At 51.9% G+C, this 18,487-nt stretch overlaps 6 protein-coding genes across 6 annotated transcripts; 3 read left to right on the top strand and 3 right to left on the bottom strand.

The window, feature by feature from the left end:
* Window positions 1-24: 24 nt before the first annotated feature.
* On the top strand, window positions 25-1,769 carry PUNSTDRAFT_57844 (TIP49-domain-containing protein; the record flags this gene model as incomplete). The annotated part of the gene is made up of 7 exons (XM_007379158.1): window positions 25-88; window positions 149-346; window positions 395-588; window positions 644-844; window positions 899-1,117; window positions 1,188-1,426; window positions 1,484-1,769. The coding sequence occupies 7 exons, from the start codon at window positions 25-27 to the stop codon at window positions 1,767-1,769; spliced, it is 1,401 nt and encodes a 466-aa protein (XP_007379220.1).
* A 390-nt stretch (window positions 1,770-2,159) lies between these two features.
* PUNSTDRAFT_41556 (uncharacterized protein) lies at window positions 2,160-11,309 on the bottom strand (the record flags this gene model as incomplete). The annotated part of the gene is given in 36 exon segments (XM_007379157.1): window positions 2,160-2,364; window positions 2,422-2,511; window positions 2,564-2,923; window positions 3,044-3,076; window positions 3,341-3,380; window positions 3,431-3,446; window positions 3,509-3,660; window positions 3,750-3,885; window positions 4,227-4,333; window positions 4,422-4,516; window positions 4,607-4,680; window positions 4,730-4,789; window positions 4,837-4,915; window positions 4,984-5,546; window positions 5,596-5,735; window positions 5,811-6,055; window positions 6,110-6,147; window positions 6,202-6,336; window positions 6,394-6,467; window positions 6,519-6,578; window positions 6,842-6,859; window positions 6,879-6,901; window positions 6,943-7,258; window positions 7,289-7,734; window positions 7,789-7,991; window positions 8,049-8,262; window positions 8,315-8,501; window positions 8,568-8,614; window positions 8,670-9,315; window positions 9,374-9,462; window positions 9,537-9,791; window positions 9,848-9,966; window positions 10,105-10,543; window positions 10,594-10,786; window positions 10,839-11,130; window positions 11,187-11,309. 36 exon segments carry the CDS (start codon window positions 11,307-11,309, stop codon window positions 2,160-2,162), a joined length of 6,312 nt encoding a protein of 2,103 aa, XP_007379219.1.
* A 1,133-nt stretch (window positions 11,310-12,442) lies between these two features.
* Window positions 12,443-14,132, top strand: PUNSTDRAFT_96055 (uncharacterized protein; the record flags this gene model as incomplete). Its single annotated transcript, XM_007379156.1, has 6 exons — window positions 12,443-13,353; window positions 13,400-13,505; window positions 13,564-13,760; window positions 13,824-13,870; window positions 13,933-13,955; window positions 14,009-14,132. The coding sequence occupies exons 1-6, from the start codon at window positions 12,921-12,923 to the stop codon at window positions 14,130-14,132; spliced, it is 930 nt and encodes a 309-aa protein (XP_007379218.1). The 5' UTR covers window positions 12,443-12,920.
* A 90-nt stretch (window positions 14,133-14,222) lies between these two features.
* Window positions 14,223-16,413, bottom strand: PUNSTDRAFT_59752 (alpha/beta-hydrolase; the record flags this gene model as incomplete). The annotated part of the gene is made up of 12 exons (XM_007379155.1): window positions 14,223-14,287; window positions 14,337-14,414; window positions 14,475-14,597; window positions 14,652-15,156; window positions 15,210-15,333; window positions 15,384-15,478; window positions 15,528-15,659; window positions 15,715-15,742; window positions 15,797-15,848; window positions 15,898-15,949; window positions 16,002-16,064; window positions 16,114-16,413. 12 exons carry the CDS (start codon window positions 16,411-16,413, stop codon window positions 14,223-14,225), a joined length of 1,617 nt encoding a protein of 538 aa, XP_007379217.1.
* A 359-nt stretch (window positions 16,414-16,772) lies between these two features.
* On the top strand, window positions 16,773-17,168 carry PUNSTDRAFT_129935 (uncharacterized protein; the record flags this gene model as incomplete). The annotated part of the gene is made up of 2 exons (XM_007379154.1): window positions 16,773-16,895; window positions 16,956-17,168. 2 exons carry the CDS (start codon window positions 16,773-16,775, stop codon window positions 17,166-17,168), a joined length of 336 nt encoding a protein of 111 aa, XP_007379216.1.
* A 611-nt stretch (window positions 17,169-17,779) lies between these two features.
* On the bottom strand, window positions 17,780-18,287 carry PUNSTDRAFT_129934 (uncharacterized protein; the record flags this gene model as incomplete). The annotated part of the gene is made up of 2 exons (XM_007379153.1): window positions 17,780-18,018; window positions 18,068-18,287. The coding sequence occupies 2 exons, from the start codon at window positions 18,285-18,287 to the stop codon at window positions 17,780-17,782; spliced, it is 459 nt and encodes a 152-aa protein (XP_007379215.1).
* Window positions 18,288-18,487: the final 200 nt, after the last annotated feature.

Below are 18,487 nucleotides of genomic sequence, written 5' to 3'. Positions count from 1 at the left end.
TCATAGCACTAGGTCTGACAGTTTATGCAGGCTACAATCACAGCGGGAACGTCCGAGATACGGGACATCACGAAGATGGAGCGCATCGGTACGCGGTCCTTGACCGTCGCTGCAAATCGTCTCTGAACCATCCGTCTTGGGAGTACAGGCGCGCACTCTCATATCCACGGTCTCGGACTAGATGACCGGTTAGAACCTCGCGCGAACTCGCAAGGTATGGTTGGTCAAGGCAAGGCACGGAAGGCTGCGGGCATGATCCTCAAAATGGTCCAGGAGGGGCGTATAGCTGGACGCGCCATGCTTTTCGCCGGTCCTCCCTCTACCGGAAAGACGGCCATTGCTATGGGTGAGTGGTTTGCACCCTGAGATATTGCCACACTTAGGGATCATGCAGGCATGGCGCAGACACTGGGCGCAGACGTGCCCTTCACCATGATCGCAGCAAGCGAGGTATTCTCGCTGTCCATGTCCAAAACCGAGGCGCTTACCCAGGCCCTCCGACGAAGTATCGGCGTTCGCATACGCGAAGAGACGGAGATAATCGAAGGCGAAGTCGTCGAAATACAGATTGACCGCAGTCTCACCGGGGTACGTCCTGTGCCAAGACGCAACATTTGGGCTATGCTGAAATGTCTTCTCGCAGGCAACCAAGACGGGCAAGTTGACCATCAAAACGACGGATATGGAAACCATATACGACCTGGGTACCAAAATGATAGACGCCTTGTCCAAGGAAAAGGTCCTTGCGGGCGACGTCATCGCTATCGACAAGACCTCAGGCAAAATCTCGAAGCTCGGGCGATCTTTCGCACGTTCGAGAGATTATGATGCCATGGGCGCTGACGTGAGCATTGAACGTGCCTTGACGCCTATGAGGCTAACGGTATAGCCTATCTAGACAAAATTCGTCCAGTGCCCTGAAGGCGAGATTCAGAAGCGGAAAGAAGTCGTCCACACCGTTTCTCTGCACGAGATAGACGTCATCAACAGTCGGACGCAAGGCTTTCTGGCACTATTTGCTGGCGATACGGGTGAAATCAAACCCGAATTGCGGAACCAAATCGATACCAAGGTGGCGGAGTGGCGGGAGGAAGGGAAGGCAGAGGTCGTCCCTGGTGTACGTCGGCAACTCGACCATGTGATGTTCCCAGAGACACGGTCCTTATTGACGCTACTTCATTTTTCAGGTACTGTTCATAGACGAAGTGCACATGCTCGACATAGAATGTTTCTCGTTCCTTAACCGCGCTCTCGAAAACGAGATGGCACCGCTGGTCATCATGGCCTCCAACCGAGGCATGGCGCGGATACGGGGAACGAAGTTCCGGAGCCCGCACGGACTACCAGTTGATTTGCTGGACAGGGTGCTTATTGTCAGCACGAAACCTTATACCGAAGAAGATATCCAACAGATTATCGCGATAAGGTGGGCATTTGATGATCTTCCCGCATCTGAAGACTGACAAGCTAACAACGAAACTAGATGTCAAGAGGAAGACGTAACATTGACGCCGGATGCCGTCTCCGTCCTCACGTCCATGGCCTTGTCCACGACGCTTCGCTATGCGCTCAATCTGATTTCCTGCGCTCAGATCGTCGCACACAAGAGGAAAGCTGAACAGGTTGACGTGCCGGACCTGCGCCGAGCGTACACATACTTCATGGACGAAAAGAGAAGCGTGCAATGGCTCAAAGAACAGCAAGGTACTCTGATGTTCGAGGAGATCCAAGATGTGGATGCTCCGAACGGTATGGACGAGAGTGTATGATGGCGCTACTCTATCTCCCGGACCACCATCACTGCCGTGGAGACACTTTGGCTGAGGCGTCACGAGCACCTTTGGGTTACGGACGACCCTCGTTTCGTACGGGCTTGATAGCATCCTAACAGTCGGCATTATCGGCGATAACACCCATTGGCATATTTCAGGACATGTTTTCCAACGGCTGTGTTATCGAGGCAATGGAGTCGTCTTAGGTGAAATCAGTACCACTTGGAGGCGAGGATCAATATGCAAGCTTCAGATGTCATATTAATCATGCAGGTGTTGTACACAGTCGTATTCGGAATTTCAGCCGTTTGTTCCCGTCTGCAACAGAGCTCCGCGAGTTTTGCGCATAGATTCCGCGATCCCTAAGAAAGTCTCTGCCAGACGAACCTATCGAACAAGCGTAAACCGTGTGTTTGAGACACATCCAAGAGAAAGACTTACGGAGTCAAGCGCTTGAGCAAAGGAGCACGGAACATGAGGATGCAGTGGGTCTTGTGGAGCGCCGTTCTGCACTTCCGTGGCTACTTGAGACATGCGCCTAAGGATACCGTTGTCTTGTCCAAAAGATACCGCATGGAATGAAAGTGCTTTGCTGTACGCCATTGAATACACGCCAGGAAAATCATCGCTGAAGGGAATTTGCACGTACCCAAGAACCACGGCCCTACGGCAGAGGTCGCGGATCGCGCTATCCGCAACGTTACATTCGCCGTCGGAAAGGAAGATGATCACAGGGTTTCTTGAGGGCACTCGGGGTCAGCGAGATAATGACAATACGAATGGCTACACACCGCTCTGTACTCCAACTAGCCTCCATCTCTGCCTGTGCCGTAGCAAGCGCGGCGGTGAAGTTCGTACCACCCCTTGCTTCATGACGTAGAACGGTGTTAAGCAGAACGTCGGGGGTGCTCGTGAAATCGTTCCGTAGTACGCTGTTGACCTCATGGTCAAATAGAACCACTGTATACGAGTCTCGGCGGTTTATATTCGCTGCCAAGCCTTGCCCAGTCGCGATAGAGTGTCGCGACTGCCAGAATGCATGAAGCGCGGAATAGACTGCCCCCAGCCTATTGTTGCAGCGGCTCGCAATATTCGCAGTGACAGGCGTCCCTGAAAGTGGCCGACGATCGCCAGCACTCATCGATCCCGATCTACATTATATCCATCAGCATACAGATATATATGACATCTTTGAAATCACCTATCAATGACGAAGATCCTGACAATAATCGTTATGTTGGCCGCGATGAGCTTGTCGCGAAAGCACTCACACGTGGAAAGCAGACTTCATTACGCTAGGATTCCTGCAAGAAAACAAATGACCATCCCCAGAAATATAACCGACAGCTCCTGATGGCATTTGATCTCTGTTATGAGGTGCATGGAAGATCGGCAAGGTACAGAAAGATGGCTGCGCTGGATTGGTCGAAGTTGCCGCATGTTCGCCTCCTGGTAACACGAGTATCGGTCATATATCCACCACTTGATACAAGTATGCCCACCTGAACACATAGCATCGCTACACAGCACTTCAGCGTTCCAACGCGATACAGGCCCTCGAAACTCACCATTTTCCAAAGTGTGTCTGATCTTCACGAGAGTATGGATCTATAGGTGGGTTGTGATCATGAGTGTTGATCGCGGTTATATCATATTACCATGTACCTTTGAAACCTGGTCGCAAAATCGTTTAGTAAAAAGATAAATGCATCACTGAGTTATTTACTGCCACTGACCCAAGCGCCTCCAAAAGAGGCTATGACTAATCCAGTCTTTGGCTTTGCTAGGATTCGGAAGCATCTGCGCTGAGATGTGCTGTAATTCTGGGCCAGAGCAACGTTCACCGGGTCCAGAGCGACAGTAATCAACGTGAACATGGCGACCCATACTGCGGCATACCATAGAGCACTAGTAGGAGATTAGCTTCCGGCGGTGGGAGTCAGATAGCAACCGAGATACAAACCAGCAAAGGAGCACCTTCGTCGCTGCGACCAAACTTGCGCCCATCGAGCTCCACCGCTGCCCCATCTTGTCCGTCAATTGTCCAACGAGTCCTCGACATTGAGCCGTGGCTGGTCTCGTGCTCCTGCTGAGTGTGACCTGATGGACATGCCTGGTCATCGACGATATATGCAACATCTGAACCTCAACATACCACGAACTAAGGTGCAAAAATATCCGCAGTTCTCGCATCTGGAGGAGATGTTTGATAGGCAACGGAGGGGAGCGCAAAACTGCTGTACCTGTTCTCGCAGTAATGAAAGACGTCTGAATCAATACTATGGCAATGTGGGCCAGGGTGAGTGGTGGCACCCGGACGGATCGCTATGACACATCGAAGGCGCTTGCTCACTACCAATGCAACACTCAGCCGATGAAAAGGTCGAGAGTATCAGATGACCTTCCTTGCGAGTACTGTTGGTTAAATAGTTAGAGAAATTATGTATAGCGCACACGTTCGTGTAGTGAATTACTTGCCTTCGTGTACTGGAATGTTTGATGGGTCCCGGTGAATGTCGCTTCTATCGACTGCGGTGCAGTCTCAATGTGACAAATGCCATCTGCAGAGCATAATGCACTACACGCATGTTCTTGCCTGTAAACATGGTGTTGCAGGCTTAGTGATGAACCGGATGAGACGACACGCACCCGCAGAGATGTTGTGCATCTTCATCAAGACCATGTAGGTGGTCGTCGCTAGCACAAAGTCTGCGGCATAGTTGGCAGCGAATTGGGCATGACGTCTTCGCGCAAACATGGATCACATGCTCGTCATGGCTGTGAGAACCCCGTTAACATTATGATTGCGTTCGCTGGTGTGGCCACTGTATCACCTCGGGATTCGGCAGGTTTCGCGGCAAGTGTGAAGGCTTCCGTCTTCTGCTCTAACGTCGATCAGGCTACAAGGCTGAGAAAGTGGTGTTAGAGATGACGGCCTTCGACAGGCTGCCACTCACTTGTCCACATTCATGCACTCGCGCTTCACATAAGTGCTCGCCATCGTCATGATTCACGACCTGGATGCATGGATAAGCTTGGAGGTTATATAGAAGACAATGCATACCTTGGAACAGTGATCTAGGCAACCACGCCGACCGGACAATGCACAGGGTCGGCCGCAAAGATGAGATTTGATATCGCAGCTGTGAGAGTGTGTCAAACAGGGGCTGGCGTTGGATGGACGGAGCGACTCCGATGTTTGTGAACTCACACATGTCTTCCTGAATGCCCCGCACTAAGTTGGTGTATGTCAGGGATAGTGCACAGAATATGCAAGGACATGGCATACGGAAGACCGCATTTCTCCTGGTTGGAGCATTCTTCGACGAACTGGCATGTGTGGATGCACTGATGTGATGTCTGACAGTCATGATCCCCAGTATGGTGACGAAGGCGAAGGCAGTACAAGCTGCAAGTGGAGCATTGGATCCCACACAGTTGAGTACTGGCTCTGAGGTCGATGACCATGCTGTCGAAGCTGCGGCGTAAGCTGTCCACGTTAGCATCCGCTACCGGAAGCCTTGTTGTGTTCGTAGATAACCAAGCTTGAACATGTTGTACACGGAGATCCACTGTATGCTCGAGGTACGCGTTGAGCTGCGACAACCAATCGCTATCTTCCGCATGTTGCCGCGTTCCATAAAGATCCCAGGACGAACGGAGTCTACCAAGGATTCTCTCCCGCTCCGCTGCCTGGTTTACTGAGTTCGGTAGCAGCGAGGCAAACCGAGCTTGAGTGTCTGGTGCTCCTATGGGCATGTTCGAGTCCAAGTCCTTAGAGCTGGTCAGTATCAGCAATAAATTGCCCGGATCGTCTGCTGACCCTGAGAGGATCGATATCTGGCTCTATCTCGTTGGCACCATACTCGAGGGCTTTAGGAAGGACAGATCCAAGTAGTTTCACTCGGTGTGCAGCGAGGTTCTCTGTGAAGTTGCTCGACGATGGAATGGCATAGGAGAACCCTAACACGACTCACGGGACATGGCCCCCCAGTCATTCGCCTTTGGATGGCAAAACATGAGTGTTATTGATCTTACATGTGTATAAAATCACCACCTTGAGTTTCGCCATCAATGTCTTCAGAGTCTGCAAAAATATGGCCCCACTAGCGTGCGTGGTCTGCTGCTTGTCAAGCATCCTCTTGATTGCGGGAAAGAGAGCATAGAATTGTCTTGATTCAATGACAGGCCAAGGGACAATAGTTAGATGACCGGCGTGCAAGCGTGAGATGAAGTTGGAGCCCTGTTCTTCCTGTACAATATCTCTAAACTTCAAACTGAATCTGCAACGGAAGATAGTGTGAGGGTTGATTATAACTTGAGAACAGGATGCTGACTCCTTCGTGATCTCCTTCTTATCAGAGTCAACCACGTCCTAGGGGTTGCCAGTCAAGCCATGATGATACCACGATAACTTGTGATAACTTACCTTGATGATGATCACAAGCATTGATTGAAAGAGCGAAGGGTTAGCAGAAGGGTCTAGAACGGACGACGAAGCTTGGAAAGAATGAAAAAGCCCAGTAATATCTCGGGATAATGCAAAATTGTTGCGGAAAAGAACCTTCAAGAGGAATCAGGACCACGATACCAACGTGAAGGCACTCGAAGTTAAGCTTACCAAGTTAGAGATTGCGGTGTTGAAGAGGACGAGAAGTGTATCCTCTTGCGCAGAACGTTCGATACTGTGTACCCCTGCAGTACACGAGTTTTCAGGGCTGGCATTGAGTTATTGACAATACTCACCTTCGAAGTCAAGGGTGACGATGATCTCATTTTCAGTCGGTGTTGCAGATAACCATACACCTGATTATGCAATGAGCTTTAGCCTTGAGCAACTTTCTCAGACTTTACGTGCCCTCGGTGGTGCGCATTGCGGAGCCGGCAAAGGACGTATCTGCTAGATGATTAAGAGCAAAGCTCTTCCCGACAGATTGTTCACCTGTTCCAGAGTGAGTGATACAGGTTGTTTGGATTATAATCGGGTGCTAATACCCATTGACGAGACTACTTTCACCGGCTGCAACAACAGGTTCAGCCGATTACTCGTAAAGCGGCGTGTGCCGTACCTTGCTTGCCATATACGACTGGAACAAACTTTCATACCAACCAAAAGATAAACTATGATCCTGTGAGAAAACGTATGCAGAAGACCAGAATACGAACGCACTGATCGATGATTTGATCAACAGTGGCACCGAGAAGGGACCGCTCCAGCTGCGCAGACCATACACCATCCTTGAGGGGCACGAACCGGTTGTCTTTGGTCACCGCAATGTGGATCGGGATAAGACAGATGAGGTCTACCAGCCATTCACCAGTGAGAAATGAGGATTGGGATAATAACTCCTGCGTGCAGAAGGAGTCAAAGTCGAGTGCGGATATGTGAACATCATTGAGCTCCGCGCTGCCAGGCTTGCGCGTCGTGCGCTCGAAATCAGCTATGAGATCCTTGAAATGCGGGAGGAATTGCGAATAGTCCCGATCTGTAACAAAACAGATTGATCGAGGCGCACGTGAGGAAGCAGGTGTGATTGTGCGCCTTTGAACTGCAGGCATAACAGGAAAGCGCTTCCAAACATCCGCATGGCATTCAACGAGACAGTTGTGAGAGGTGATCGAGGATTTTCCTTCCTGCATCTGTTGTGCACCCTTCTCCTGGAACATGAACTCGGTAACTCTTCGGGTGATATGGAGTGCAACTGATTTGCAGCAGCTTCCTGCGACATCCATGTATACGAGATGTATGCTTGTTTTGGAACCTATCGATGTCATGACATGGTTGCCCGCAGGTGGAAACTCTGGGACCTCAATTTGTATTCCACAAGTAGAGCCAAAGGTTGACCAATGATATGCTCTGAAGATTGTCTTGTGGTCATGTAGCTCGGATGCAATGAAGCAAGAGCCATCTGGGGAGGAAAGAACATGTGTCGGGTCGCGCGGTAGCTGCACGGACGCAGGTCTGTAGATATTGGGACATGTCAGCTGGTATTGGTAAATACAGTGGGACGGTCACCTGAATTGCTGAGTTACAAGTGAGAATATTCGTGCCCGCGCTAAGCCATCGATGAAAAGCAGTTCCTCACTGCCGAGCACATAAACCATGTGGGAGATCGAGGTTGTCTCGTCAAACCAAGGCTGAAGTTTGATCATAGAGCCGACACCTTGGAGTGAAGTATACTTGTCATCAAAGATGAAAATGTGCAGGTTGAGATCAGGCTGGGAAAACGCCGACAGTTGGCATTCTGATTATCGTTAATCGTGCACTGCACTTACGCTCTTCTTCCCACACACAGCTAGCGTGCGTCTTGTCTCATCGAAAGCTATCACGAAGTCACCGCCGATCTTGTCGCGATGCCACGTCTTCTTCGCAGCTCGGCGATCCACACACTTGTCGAGGGATTCCAGTTTCTCCAGATATACGTGTATTCCCCCCTTGCTATCGTCGACGATGAGAAGGCATCTCATCTCCTGAAGCAATTGGATGTGACTATAACCAATGACTTCAGTACATAGATCGATGTCCGTGTAAGGACACTCACAGTATACGATGGTGGACAGGAAGCCTGAACGACAACGCAGAGCGTGGGTGGAGCTGTGGCGAAGGGATAAAGAGTGCATCGAAAGACAACTGATGGCGATCGGATTGGGAAAGCTGGAACAGGTAGCAGGTGTACTGGAGCACAGGGTCTGTCGTATACCTGTACTCGCCCCTGATTTCAAAGTGCTCTGTAACGAAGTAGATGAAAAGAATAGCTTATTGCCGACGAAGCGCCTGTGACATACCCGACGTACCCCACCCCAGCTTCTGAGGAGAAACATCGTGAATGACCATGGTTTTCCTATGGACAATGATGCTGTGAGAACTCGTTATCGCATGTTCAGGAAATGACACACATATCAGAGTCTTTGATCAGCCGATCCTTAAAGTTGTTTCGAAAGATGCTGTATGCCCCTCGGACAGCTTCACCATGACGCGCATTCGCTGCCGCCCTGATCGCATCTTTGAGATCATTCTCTTGTTGAGCTCTGATGCGCGCGCAAATCGTCTTGGACTTGTCCGCGACCTTGGAGCGCAAGAACTCCTGCGCTTCTGCAATAGTATCGGCTGCCATGGAAGCAAGTGTAGGCTCAAGATCCACTAGGCGGGGTAGCTCCATCAGGAATATATCATCCTGAACATCCGCTGCAAAACGTCTGATATCGAACGTGTTGGTGGAACGAGTTGCGCCGGGCCAACCGAATTTCGAAATCTTCGACCACCAGCTCTTTTCGTTGCCGTGTCCAGATGAAACCGGAATCGGTCCCAAAGACTCCATCGCAAGTCGAAAATCTCCATCGATGGTTGTAGGCACTATACTGGTCCATTGGCTGGTCGATTGCACGTCCGGTTTTTCTGCGAGGAGAAGATGCAACAAGAGCAACCGCTCCTTGTTCGTCTTGAATGTCTTGCTTGCGATCGAACGCAACGCTCTGTCCGACGGCAAGTCTTCCAGTAGCCGATGGATGAATGGCCATCGTTCCATGATTGGGTTCAGAAAATCTGTGGACCGCGGTCCAATTGAATCGTAAGCAAGATGAGCTGAGCACCTGTAACGCACCTTGATACGTGGAAGCACCAGTCCATGTGTCCAAGTTAGCCAGCACAGAGGTACCGTCAAGCTCCGCGTCATCATCCCTCATCAATGATCTGCATAGGGAAACCGGTTCAAGAAATGGTCATAAGAAGTGGGCTCAACTGGGAGTCTGCCGGACGTGACTTACGGGAACTTCTTTGCCAACACAGCGATGAGCGATAAAGATATCGCAGAACACAGCTTGGCATCGTCCTTATGAAGATCATCTTGCATGCTCTTTACCTCATCACGAATCTCTGTCTTTTTCTTCTCCTGCAAGTCCGCCAAACGCTTCTTCAGCGACGCGCAGGGCTTCGGCGAGCGTTTCTCCAGACCATTTTCCAAGAGCACGACTAAGGATGAGTCGGTGAGTTGGTCGCCGAGCTTAATGGATTCGTGTTCGCTGGCGGTAGATAATTAATCAACGTTTGTCAAACACAAGACAGAATATGTATTTACATCAGTTGGTTGAGACGGAATGCGTTGCATTTTTCGACGAACACATCTTTCCTGTGAGCAGGTGGTACATACTCCACCGAGAGAATGCCGCAGGATGCTTCTCCTGACAGTAAACGGGGCTGAAGACGGCTGCAGTCACTTCCAAGAAGGTCGTCAGAAGTATGGATAGTTGGGCATGGGGAACAGCTATTTGAGGGTGAAGAGGCTGCCGGTGGGATTTCGCACTTCGCCGTGGCGAGAATGTCGGGACAGCGTACTGTGAAGCCGGGCCGCGCTGTTACGTCTTCGTCCTGTTCAAAAGTCTTCGCAACCTCAAAGGAAAAAAGACGATCGCTTTCATCGTCGTCTAGTTCAACTGGAGGGGCTTCTGTGCCCGGCAGCCTATCACGCCAAACAAAGTCTTGCGCATGATGCGGAGATATGAGCGCAACAATCTGATCCGCGATCTTTGTAAGGTAGCTGAGTGGGCGTGAGCCAAGGAGCGACCGATACGCCTGCTGGACATACCGCATGAACGTGATCCGGTTACGGCTTACAGACGATATCGCTGCATCGTCCCATGTGCTGTCCTCGGGCCAATAGATGACGTACAGCTTGTTCGGATGGTTGGCTTCTTGAGAACGAAGGAAATATAGACCCGAGCGTAGCATTGGACGAGCCGTAGCCGAGTCATCAACGGACGCGAGTAAAGTGGCACTGTTCGTTGTGAGGGAAGGAACGAGATGAACACCATCATAAAGACTCACGTCGAATCATCGATGACGTTTTTGAACCGCAAGAACTTGACAATCTCCGATTTGCTACCATACACGCCGATTGGTTGCAGATGGACTTGATCGAGCGCGGAGAATTTGACTTTGGTCAGCGACGTATATGCGCCGGATGAGATGTCGTTGATGAAGCATCCAAGCGAGTCCTGAGCGATTATGATCTTATCCACTGGAAGTATTGGCGTCAGAATCGTAACCTGATACGAGAAAGTAATACGGACCGAGGCCGCCGCTTCCTTGTTCGTTGATCAGATCCAAGATCCTGTAGAGACCCTTGACGGAGTACATGAGGTCCAGCGTGGGCGCAGTTGCGGAAGGCTTGGTCTGTTCAGGACCAATGACTGTAGGCAGCTCCTCAGGCTGGGCCTGTAATTCAGGCATGGGAAGCGTTCCACCTGCTTGTTGGTGCTGGGCTGCCTCGATTTCGATGGGGATCGGTGCCGTGTCCGAAGACGTAGCTCCTTGAGGAGCAGCGTCGACGTCCATGTTGACGGGCACAGACTGACCGAGCGGCTACATTCAACACGTCAGTGAGGATTCAAACGTAGAGCATGGCGGGGTCGACAAACCGACTGATAGGCAATGTCGGCGTCCATAGCATCTGCATACAAATCATCGTCTGAGTCATCGGCGGGCTCCATGAAGGAGTCGGGATCGCGAAACACGTTGGAAGGTGTCCAGCTCGAGTCCATATCGAGAGATGGACGGGATTGAGAGCGTCTAGCACGCCCCTTGCCCGCTGACTCGCAGAGAGGTGAGTATATGAGGCTTCGAGCGTCCCGCGAAAGAAGGACGGTGCGAGGGCTGGTCAATGTCCCAATCGATAAGTAAAGGGGGGGACCGAGCCCCGCTCCATATGGCTATCAGGCCGCCCAACGAAGTCAGGAAGGAATTATAAGACAGCGTTTGGACCCCAGAACATGTCCCCCCATTTGCATCTAGCCAAAGGCTATACGTACAATGTCCGTCAATAGGCCAGGACCAGGCCTGGCAGATCGTGGCTGCGAGCCGCAGGCCTGAGGATTCCTTGCAGGTCAGGCAACGCCAATAGCGATCCGCGATAGCATCCGAGACAATGATAAGTTCACCAGCAGGTGTTCCATGACACCCAGATATCCTGCCTACGCCAACATGGATCCTGCAGAGTCCTCCCGGGCCCAGCAGCGCCCGCAGAACGACGAGCTCATCGTCAGGCGCATCCTCGCCGGAGAGACAGAGATCGTCTCGTGCCCTCATTGCAGCCAGTACAACAGTGCAGGAGGGGCGTCTTCATGTGGCCTGGCCGCGTTGAACTGTGCTCGGGTCGTCCTCGGTCGGGAGCGCGAAGGCACACAGGGTGTGAGTCTTCTGCTGGACATGATTGAGAGAAGGACGTTCGAGGTACGGTCGCGTCTAGCCCTGTCTAGCCACACCCGCAGCTCTGTCCCGGCCATACCGATTCTGACGACCTATCGAGCAGGAAATTCTCGGCATCTGCACGCTATGGAAGGATTCCGCTCACTTGGACGTCGATACGATCTTTGAGGGACCGCTGTTCTCCACGACGTTGACCCAGAGATCAGTGACTTACTTCGTACCCGACTCACGCGAATTCACAACTCTCCTCAAGTACGCGCGAGGTCCCATCCTTGCTCGGTTCGTACACTGATGATGTCTTCACCAGGAAATCATGCCAGATGCTGCCCACGCTCTCCTTCGCCGTCGTTGTCACTCGTACTCCTGAGATTGTGGTCGCCCTTCGCTTGGTCCGCCCTAATGCCGAAGATCGGTATGCGGTATTCGACTCCCATACACGCCCAAGCCACCCCACTGGTGCCGCTTTTATCTTTCTTCCATCTGCCCAGGCCGTTGGCTCCTACCTGGCAGGTTTATTCCGAGTGGATGCACGCTTGCTAGAGGATACATCGCTGCAGTGGGAGGTCCAATTGTTCGGGCAATGCTCCGCACATGTCTTCTGTGCGAAGCGAGTGTCGCCTCTGCCAGATGAATGGTTCGATGCCATCGCAAGATCCACCGTCACACAACTACAGCTGAAGGTGGGCATCGCCCAGGCGCAGGACGAGTGCCAGTCCCTTCAAGCCACCGTCAATAATCTCACCGCTGACGTCGTTCGTCTGGAGTCCGAGGTAGAGAACTTACAAGACGAACGGCGTCAGCGCCAGCAGAGCTGGCTACCGTGGAATCTGCGTCCTGCCGACGTCTACAATCATCATCGGGAAAAATCACCCTCGCCCCCATTTCACGGAGCATCGTCATCAAACGCGAGCAACTCGACGTCGAAAGGCAAGGCAAGAGATTCTGAAATGAACGATAAATCATACGCAGCGGCTCTTCGCAGGAGTGCGGAGACGAAAGACGGTCTTCCTTCCACTGCACTACCGCCCGCCCGTCCCACTCTGGATGACGCCGCATTGGCGGACCAACTCAGGAGAGAGTTTGAAGCACAGGACTTGGAAGATGCTCGCATCGCTGCAGATAAACAGCGCGAATATGAGGAGGAGCATATTCAGCTGATCTCCCAGTTTGAGGAACTGAAAGCGGGGGATCCCGGCTCCTTCGATTGCGGGATCTGTCTTGAGACACAATCCACCTTCGCACTCTCTCGAATCGATCCGTGCGGTCATCTGTTCTGTCGGGAGTGCCTGCGTCTTTATCTTCAATCCAAGCTTGGAGAACAGCGGTTCCCAATCCTATGTCCCGTTTGCTTGACGGAAAAAGACAGACGCGACCCCGGAAGTGAGCCCTCAACTGCTGGCTGATTACGTGTACTGACATAGGGCAGCTCTGAACGACGACATCGCGCATACTGTTGGTATCACGGAGAAAGAGTATGAGACGTACGTTGAGTTGCAAATGGCAAGCTTCTCCATCTTACTCCATTGCCGCAAGTGCGTATGATTAACCGTGTGGCGATCATCGGAGTTGATCCCACGCAAATTCCGTTAGATGCAGCAAGTCCGTGTTCGTCGATCGTCGCGAATACGAAGAAGCGAAGCTGATAGTATGCCCATTGCCCACATGCAATTATTTGTGGTGCAAGGACTGCTCTCGTGAAGTGGATATTGCCACCTCTGTGCATTCATGCGACGGTACTTCAGAACTGAACGATCTCATGGACCGACGAGGGTGGAAGCATTGCCCTGGTCAGACATCATCTATGCCCGTCGCCAGGGTTTCGGAACTTAAACACCTCGTTTCTCCTGCAGGCTGTAGCACTCCGGTTGAGAAGACACAAGGATGCAACCATATGACGGTACGTGGATCGAACTCTCCCTCAGCAACAAAGCAGTCGTTGAACTGCGGGAACCGTCTCAGTGCATGTCAGCGGGATGTAACACGTTAGTCATAGTCTTTATTGTGTTTCTCTTCATTAACACATGTACCGTGTCAGACACTTTTGTTACAAATGCGGGCAGACAATCGTGCGTTCGGTGAAGCTCTCCGATATCCGAAGTCATGTGTCTGCACACTATGGCAGATGCGCCTTGTTTTCAGGTCGCGTGTATGAGCAGTGATCACGAATGTATCGAGCGTGCCGCTCTTCGGGCCCCGTCATTGCACGTCCATTGTCTGTAAGATATCTCCTGTATGCGATCTGCCGCCACCTACTTCTCGAATGCATCAAGGACTAAGGGTGATGCCAGATATCCCGTGCGTTCGAGATTCCAATCTATGATGGTATCAGACGATGCACAACAGATGAAGCCGTGCCAACTGACCATCCGCGATGGGCGTAATATTGCCCTTCGTCCACTGCAGCACCTTCCGCGAATTGGTTGTAAAGCGGGGCCAGGACGCTACGGCGTCGCATATCACGCATCAGTTACGCTTATAGAAGGACTATATTGGCGACGCACGTCCGGGTATCAGATCGTTTACGAAATTCAGATACGCGTCTGTGAAATTCAGAGCAAATTCGGCCTCGCTGGGAGCCACCGTAAGACGACCGAACAGGAGTTGCAGCTCAATGGCGTGTGTCACTGTAGAAACGACAACATCAGCAGTGATGAGGTTAGATTGACCATCCGCCTTACCTCCAAGACTCGGATCATTCCCAGGAATCAACTCTTTAAAGAAATAGCCGTATAAATTCTGCTTGCCAGCCGCTGCATCAAAGAAGAGTCTGCGCGGCGCAAGGAACATGTTGTCTGTGTACCATGCTTCTACCCTGTCGAACAACGAATCGCCGGTCTCGAACGGAGCCCCATTATTTGTGCCGTTGGCTGGATACAAGCGACGGAACTCGTCCAGGATGGGTTGGGTGATCGTACGGTTATCCAACACAAGGCGTGCGACATAGTTGTCGAAGAGGGCGGCCTCTTCGGATGCTTGATGAGTGATATTGCGAACCGAGCTTGTGAAGAACGTTCCTTCATTGTTGTTCGTGCCGGCGAGATATGGCACGTGAAGGAAATGCCCGCTGGCGATCCGTGCCGATTCCCGTTCTGGAACGAGGCTACCAGGTGGACCAACAACAGGCTCCCAGAGCTGGCCGTTCAGTGTGTTGCTGATCATAGTGTTGCTGACATTTCGCAGAAGCTGCAACGCCGAATCAGACACAACGGCCATGCGAGATGTGCACCTTAACCTACCTCAAACGGCACCTGCTGCAGACACCCGAATGACCGGCCGTCAGAGGGACATCCCAGCACGGAAGTGAGGAGGGCATATGGCTTTCCCGGCTCGTCATACTGGAATGCGAACGGAGAGCTTTTGCTGATACCATATCGAATCAGCGTTGTCATCGAAGTCAGATGGATACCTACAAGGGCCCTGTCGGAGAGTTCGCCATACCCCCTCGAAACAGCGTCCTATTTGCAGGATATAAAATGTGTGCTGAGACGCTACCAGCCCCTGCAGACTAAAGCAAGCTCGAACAGACTGATATTCCATGTGTTCTGTGACATTACCTGTCCCCAAATCGTCACCTTGTCAGGATCGCCCCCAAAAGCGCCGATGTTTTCCTTGACAAAGTCAAGGGCTGCAATTTGATCTTGCAAGCCGGCGTTGAGATCCTGAGCAGGAACGTGTCGACTCGCAAGCTACAGATCGTACAGGCATATGAACGAGCCCAAATGGATCACTTGAATCACTAACGAAGCCAAATGTATTGACGCGGTAATTCCTGCTTGGCGAGATGAAGGCTGAGATATACCCGCTGATCGCTGTGTTGACTTACACGGATACGAACAAGATAGGTTTGCCTATATCAACACTGCGCTGAATCATGGCTGTACCGTGCTCAGAACCTATGGAGATCCAAACTTGGAACGAGCTCACCGGTAGCATCGAAAGATGGATCCGATGCGGCTCCATGGGTATAGGCGCCTCCCTGGAAATAATGGATTATTGGTTGCAAGATAAAACATCTGCGATGCTCTCACGTAGAACCAAACCAGTACCGGGAGCCCAGCTATTGTCTGATGAACACCTGAGGGACGAAATATCTGTGGAGGTTTCAGTGGCCCGCTTAAGTTGCCGTCACATAGCCCTTACATTCAAGAATAGACAGTCTTCCGCCTGCGGGGCGCCCAGAGACGTGCTCGGAATCTGAGGACAAGCATTGCCGAAGCTGGTCGCGTTATGTACCGATGAGATGTCGTCGGGGACCCTGACGGGCGCACGGAAACGCAGATCGCCAATGGGGGGAGTAGCAAAGCGTATTCCGAGCCACGATTCGATGGTTGTAGACTGATTGCGCGAGCCGAGGAAATGGCCCAGTCCCGTAGACACATTGAGAGACGCTGCGGTACAGAACGCTGCCGCAGAACAGAGCAGCGTTGCAGATTTGAGCATGGCGATGTAGAATGGGTAGTCTTGACACGTCGTATCGAGGTAGTATAGACGATGCGCTAGCTATGGGGTACAATTCCGGCCGGGTGCAAACTAGAGCTCCTTATCACATCGACCATTTGGAAGGGAAAGTGAAACCAAATCGGTGCTCTTGCAAGGGCGGAAAGCGTGCTACAGAAGTACGAGAATGACAGGAAGGTGGCTGAAGCTGTGGGACCGGCGTCACGACCTGTCCCCGGCGACCTTCGTCTAACGCGTTACCCAGTTCGTGCCTATCGACTTGTCCGTATCACCCGGGGCTTCAGGCATCTACAGGCGGTCCCCTAACGAGGGCACCCATTCTGCCACCGTCACACGCGGATATGGAGACCCTTAAACCACTTGCGCAAGTCCTTCCAGCCCTGCCCGTCAAGGGCCGCGAGATGTTGTACGTTGCTGCACATCCAGCAATGCTCGCCTTGGTTCTTATGTTTGCCATCATCGACGTACGTTCACATGCCCATCCCGCTGGAGATGCTACTGAAATTCTGAACATGTTTACGCAGCTTGGCCTTTCCATCTCCCTCGTAGGGGTGTATACCTCCGATCCTGACCGAATGCCCAGCGAGGATACGCTGGATGTCATCCGTCCGATCATGTGGACATCGCTATGCACACTGCTCTCCAACCTCATTTACCTCACGTACTACAAGGGCAACTCCCTTGGAATACCCAGAATCAGCCAGCGTGCAGTCTTTGCCGCGAATGTCTGTTCGTAAGTGCCTGCGCATTGTCGTCGACGTCAAATATGCATGATCCTGGTTATAAGAATTGTGATACCATTTGTGATTTGGACTTTTGGAGCGTTGTCCTTGACGGCGAATCCTCGCGAATGCTGGTGTGTCATGTTGCACGCCATGAAAATCTGAATGACGACGATAACTGTTCATAGGGGCGAGTGGCGATATTGCCGGTTCTTGAAAGCCCTTCGTATCTTTACTTGGGCGGAATGGTGAGCTGTACACGTCGACATGATGGACAAATGTTGACCAGACACCTCGTCGCCCTAGGGCCGCTCTAATTTTGGCCAATATTCACCTTGCGATTGCCCACCGCTGGCAGCCTGATGAAGGATATCATAGCGTCCGTCAGACCGAAGCATCGGATTCAACTTCCCGATTGCCACCAGCCCCTTGACCATCATACCAATGAGTCCGAATTTTATATTACCATGTAAAGTTGCTATCTGTCATTGTTGCTCTATGTATTTCGTACGTCTACTATCGTCCGTTAGTGCCAATCTTCACCGATACGCCTGCGCAATATCGAGTCACTGCGATTTGACGAACCAACGTCGCTATCACGACGCTGTCACATCGCGGTCAAAACATCATGCAGCCCGCTGCAGGTAAGTTGGGTTCTTGTGATCGGACACGCCTTTAGCTGCCCATGCTTGTTGCGCTTTGCGAATATCCTCCTTTGCGAGCCAGTGCCGCTCGTTCGTGCGGTGCCTCCATCTTCCCAGGTGTGCACCTACACCGGTGTCCTTCCACCAGTGCACCTCCATGCGAATCTGCTTTTGGCAGACATTGCAGTATGCTTTTCGCCCTTCGTCGGTATAATGAATGTCTGTGTGTCCATGAGTATGGTAATGGCCGCCAGCAGAAGTCATACGTACACTCAGGGACGTCCTTCGGTCGCGACCATGTCATAACGAGGATATCACCAGTGATAGACCTCTTGACCCTACCGACTGGGGAAGATGCGCTGCTCGACGGTGTTGCACTTCTCGTCGCCGGCAACGAGGACGCTGAGGCTATGTTCGACAGCGTCGTGGATTCCTGTGAGGACGACGAGCTAGAACTAGCAGTGCGGGAGACGGGCCAAGGTCCCGCCATGTTGGGCAACGCGACGGGGTGATCAGTGAAGGGCGGGTTCGTGGACTCCCCTACGCCCTCTGAGCGCGATTTGTAGACTCAATAGCAGTGGCCCGTGGCACAATAGAAGGTCCATAACGTGTTCCCCGAGGAAGGGCCGCGCTAACGGCAAAATTTTGCTGAGAGCCACGCACAGATGGCTATCATCACTGACAGCAATG

The sequence above is a fragment of the Punctularia strigosozonata genome (genome assembly GCF_000264995.1).
Source record: "Punctularia strigosozonata HHB-11173 SS5 unplaced genomic scaffold PUNSTscaffold_1, whole genome shotgun sequence".
NCBI classification, from domain to species: Eukaryota; Fungi; Basidiomycota; class Agaricomycetes; order Corticiales; family Punctulariaceae; genus Punctularia; species Punctularia strigosozonata.
This window is presented reverse-complemented; position numbering and strand designations above follow the sequence as displayed.